The 5,573-nt window shown below is 35.9% G+C and overlaps 1 protein-coding gene across 1 annotated transcript; it reads left to right on the top strand.

The window, feature by feature from the left end:
• The first annotated feature begins 4,087 nt into the window (after nucleotides 1-4,087).
• LOC127564093 (olfactory receptor 6C2-like) lies at nucleotides 4,088-5,026 on the top strand. The gene has a single exon (XM_052000405.1). It carries the CDS (start codon nucleotides 4,088-4,090, stop codon nucleotides 5,024-5,026), a length of 939 nt encoding a protein of 312 aa, XP_051856365.1.
• The last annotated feature ends 547 nt before the right edge of the window (nucleotides 5,027-5,573 follow it).

The raw sequence follows: 5,573 nt of genomic DNA, 5'->3' as shown, positions 1-5,573 counted from the left end.
AGACCATTCTTTAATGCCTCCAACGATGTCTACAACACTAGATTCTGCACTGTGTGAATTGGTCATTCTGAAATGCAGCATCCTCACTTCCCAAGACCAAGGCAGAATTTATCTTAGGGATCTTTTTGGAAAATATTTTATAGCAATTAAAGAAAATCCATTCTTATAAGTAATTGAGTTTTAAGATAGGATAGATGAAAATTGGATGTAGATAAGAAACATTTGTGTAAATACTAAATAGAATTAACTAGTGATTAGTGGGAGGAAAATGTAACCAGATTCTGCTCAGAGCAAGTTAGTTTGCCTGTCCTTTATAACTTCGGAATCACAGGGATGGAGTGAATAAAAGAGATGACATTTACAAAGATGCAAAGTATCAGTGGCGATAGCTGGACTATGGTGACTTCTCATGGCAGTGCACCAGTAAAATGGAGTATATGATCTCTTCCTGTCTGAAATTAAGAATATACAATGATCAGAACAAGGATCCTGAAATACAGGGGAAACCCCATAATGTAACATGATACTATGAACCAGCTGTCAGCAGAGGCTTTGCAGATACAATCCCACCTCGAGAGAAACTAACAACACAGACTGGATGCAGTTAGAAACATACTATTTCCCTTTCTTCTTTTTTTTTTAATCTCATGGATTTTCCCTTTTGTTCATATTTTTCTTTCACAACATGAACAACATGGAAATATGTTTATAATGATTATACATGCATGAACAATGTATGAACATCATATTGCTTGTTGGGTGGGGTGGGGACAGGAAAAGGCCAAAAGGGAAAAATATTTTGAACTAAAAATCTTACAAAAATGAATGTGGAAAAAATATAATTGGGGGGAGATTATCAAATGGGTGTTAATGGGGAAACTCCACTATACCAAAAAGCATCCTAGATAATGACCAAAACCAATTAGATGTTTAAAAAAAGAATGAAAGAAAGAAAAAAAAGTAAGAAATCCATCTCAATTTCCCTGCCTTCTTGAACTAATGGACCAAAGACTTCACATTTCCTCTGTGGCTATTCCTATTTCTGAATGTGACCACCATTGTTTTATGTAGAAATTGTTAAACATTTTGTTATGTTAAAAGATATGGGAGAAATGTCCATTAATCAATCTTCAGGTCAATCTTCTTCAGAAGCAAAGTAGATGGTAGCATTCAGGGTGCAGTTATACATACCTCACTTTGTTTCAAAAATTCTTCTGACACTGCTGAATAATAATAATATATCCCTTTCTAAAAGTCAAAGTCTTCTTTTGAAGGAAATGTTATCAGCTCTTCATTGCTTATTATATATTCCTTTATTAGGACTCCTCTTATTTCATGGCACAAAGAAGTAATAAAATAGGGAATCCAGTGTGAGGATGTAGTGTAGGTCCTAGGAAGACTGAAAAGATGAAAAACATTAGAAGCAAGAGGAAAGCATTATGGGCCAGTTTGAAGAATGGAAAAGAACCCCTTTAATAGTCTAATGACAACCTTTTTCTAACAGGAATTTTTTTCAGGCAACATCCTTCCATTTGTTCTTTGAAATATCTTACAGATAAAATGACCAGAGGATTTCCAGGAAGGAAAGAAGAGGGCAGCTGATAAGCTCAGGTAATAGATTTGTTGTTCAGCCTTCAGCTTTTTTTCATGAACCAATGGGCAATATTATCAATATATTTCTTATAAAAGAAATTGGAATGATTTCTCACTTCCTTCCCTAGTAGATCTTTTTGTCAAGCAAAGACAGGTTAAGCAACTTTTCAAGGTCACATAGCTAAGAAGTGAGGCTGAATTTAAACTCAGCTCTTCTGATTCCAGGCTTGCTATCTATCCACAGTGGTGGGAGCTGGCTCTAAGATAAGAGAGAAAGAGGCAGAAAAGTTGATTCATATTAAAAAATATATGTGGCATTTACAAATGAGGAAAAAGAACGAAGGTGTTAAAGCTGAGGATTTGCAACTGTGGATGGAGATGAAATGGCCTTACTGTTGTCCAAAAAAGAATAATTTTCTTTACTCCCAATAGAAGTTGGAACAAACATGACTAGCAAACCATCAAAGTGGTAATGCAGGCCTTGTGAATTCAATTGGGATTGAAGAAATGCCTTCATTTAGTTATAAGGAATAGGCTGTAAGCAAATGGACCTGAGCCCTTAGATGTGTTCATCTGGGAGGGATGTGGGAAGAACAGGTATGCTCCCTTCCTGGCTGTGGCTATCTCCTCTCTAGGAAATTATGCTTCCTCCTTGCACAATTGCTGTCCCCAAACATCACTTGGTACTCCTTCAGCAACATGCTGCTCATCTGCTCCCCTCCTTCCTAAGTCCTATTGAAGCTGTCCACCTCTGCTAAATGTTCTCTCACCTAATCATCAATGACCTAAAGTCCAAAAGTTATTGGAGCTCTAACCTTGTATAAGATTTCCCCCCTCCCTTCACATAGTTATAGTTACAATGTCCCTTGCTCCATCACCATCCTTTCTTATAAGAAATTTATATCCAAATCCTTTATAGTTCTGCTTCTGCTTCCCACTATGGACCTAGAGTTGCAGATGGGTTCAGGTAGAGATTCCTGATGGCCTTCAGCTTCTTTATCTACATTACTGGAGATTGTAAATACTGATGTTTTCCATGAAGTATTCAATCTCTACATATATTACTGCTCTAAAGCTCAATTTTGATTTCTCCTTCCAACACCTACTTTCCCCCTATCAATTTCAGTATTCTCTTAATAATCACAGTTAGACTATTCACAGAAAAGGTGTCCCTGATGCTCTATTTCAAACTCTGTCATCTTAACAGAAAATAGAACTTGCTCAACAAGAAGCCACAAGGATCTAGAGCAATGTAAAGTGTGTATGGCCTAATTATATAGAAGCCTGGGTTTATGATAGAAAAAAGAGACAAGGGATAATAGAAATTAAAGAGAAAAAATTGGGTTTTTAGAAGAAATGCATGAAAGCAAAGAATTTGCTGTGGAACTACTAAGTTAATTTCAAAGACAATTATGCAAATATATAACACCAAAAACCATTTCCCCTGATTATCCAATAATTCACAAGATAATAATTAAAAATTGACAACAGCAATAAAAATGCTATAAACATTAAATAAAAGATAATAAAATTCAAACAACTCATTAAAACTCAGATGAAACTACAAAATCTGGAGGTTATCTAGAAAACCAAGCACAACAATATGCAATTGTTAGAAATAAGGAATGATCACATTGATCCAAAATATAATTTCAAATTTTCTGAGAAAAGAGACAAAACTATTCATAATCTTTGACCCAGTTATATCACTACTGTGTATATATCTCAAGAAGGTCAGAGAGAGAAATACAGACAACACATGTACAAAAAAATCAGTGGTTATTTCCATAGTCACAATAATGTGAATATGAAGTAAGAGTCTAATAATTAGAGAATGGCAGAAAACTTTAGTTAGAGGAACTTAAGTGTATTTGGCATATGTTATCATATATGGTTACTTTATTCCTCTCGCTTACTTTTTCCAGGTTACAAAGGGATTCAGCAAAAAAGTTTTGTCTGAAAATGACTATGGTGAAAAACAAAATGAATCATCACAAACTTTAAAAATATTCACATTTAAAAATGATTTATTTATTTGCTGAGATAATTGGGGTTAAGTATTAAGTGTCTGAATCCAGATTTGAACTCAGGTCATCCTGATTTCAGGGCTGGTGTTTTATCTACTGCACCATCTAGCTGCCCCAAAATTTATTATTAAGGAATGGGAGAGTAGCAAGGAACTCGGGAGGGGGAAAGGGGGAAAGAAGGAAAAATTGAAGACAAAAGTCTTTTTAAAAAAAATACTCAAAGTCACTGAGGATAACACAATATTGGCATGATTTTTTTATTTAGCCAGTGAAATTTTTTTTAAAAATGGCTCGAGTATCTTCTAATTATTTATACCCTAGAGTGTATATCTTCTAAATGCCAACCCCCATTTTTTTCTCCCTCTCTTCCTCCCTTCCTCATTCCATCTCTCTCTCTCTCTTTCTCTCTCTCTCTCTCTCTCTCTCTCTCTCTCTCTCTCAGGTCCATTGAGAAACAGAATTCAGAAATGAACAACCACACAAGCATAACATTATTCATTCTTCGGGGATTGACAGATGATCCACAGATGCAGGTTCTGCTTTTTATCTTTCTGTTTCTGAGCTATATCCTGAGTGTAACTGGGAACTTAACCATCATCATCCTCACTCTGGTGAATCCTCACCTTAAAACCCCCATGTACTTTTTCCTCAGGAACTTTTCCTTCTTAGAATTGTCATTCACAACTGTCTGCATTCCCAGATTCCTGTACAACATGTCTACTGGGGACTATACTGTGACTTATAATGAATGTTTCACTCAATTATTTTTTGGAATCCTTCTTGGGGCCTCAGAATTTTTCCTCTTGGCTGCCATGTCTTATGACCGCTATGTGGCTATCTGCAAACCCCTGCACTATGCAGCCATCATAAACAACAGAGTCTGTAACCAGCTTCTCCTGGGTTGTTGGATGTCTGGTTTAATGATCATCCTTCCACCACTTGGTGTAGGTCTTCAGCTAGAATTCTGTGACTCCAACATCATTGACCATTTTGTCTGTGATGCATCACCACTGCTGGAAATCACATGTTCTGATACTCATTTCATAGAGAGAATGGTTTTAGCCTCTGCGGTGTTGACACTCATCATCACTTTAATATTAGTGGTTCTATCTTATGCATATATTGTCAGGACTATTCTGAGATTCCCCTCAGCTGAGCAAAGAAAAAAAGCCTTTTCTACTTGTTCCTCCCACATGATTGTTGTCTCCATGACTTATGGAACTTGCATCTTTATCTATATCAAACCTTCTGCAAAAGAAGGGGTGGCTTTGAATAAGGTTGTGTCCATACTTGCAACCTCAGTTGCACCAGTGATGAACCCATTTATTTATACCCTGAGGAATAAACAAGTGATACAAGCTTTTAGAGACACATTGAAAAAGATTGCATTGATTTCAAAGTTATGAGGCAATTGATGTTCATGAGCAAAAGTAGTAAAGGAAAACCTGAATAGCTTTGAACTCTTTGCTCTGTTCTTATGACACAATTTTATTCTCTTACTAATACTTCCTTAATCACAGACCCAAATTTTACAGTTATTTTTTCTCTCCTATCCAAAAATTCTCACTGATTAAAGCTTTCTCTTCCAGACTCCATCAATTTTGTCCAAGGATTTCATTTGCTTTCAACCCCTTCACTCACACTACATTTCTATAAAATTCAATGAATATTTAGAACAACTATGTATAAAAGTAGATTTTTCTAGCCCCCTACTTAGTATGCAATATGTGTTTATTAAATGCCTGTCGTGTACCAGTATCTCACACGAATCCTGCATGAGGATATGATGGAGAAAACAGTCAGGAAAGTCCAAAAGTAATGAATAATAAGAAATAAGGGAATGTTTGAACTGGACTATCTCTTTAACTAGAGACTTCACCAATAACTTCACATCCAGTCACATCCAGAGGCAGAAAGTAATGATAGAGTACCAAAGTAGATGAGATTAACAGG

The sequence above is a fragment of the Antechinus flavipes genome, chromosome 5, assembly GCF_016432865.1.
Source record: "Antechinus flavipes isolate AdamAnt ecotype Samford, QLD, Australia chromosome 5, AdamAnt_v2, whole genome shotgun sequence".
Lineage (NCBI taxonomy): Eukaryota > Metazoa > Chordata > Mammalia > Dasyuromorphia > Dasyuridae > Antechinus > Antechinus flavipes.
This window is presented reverse-complemented; position numbering and strand designations above follow the sequence as displayed.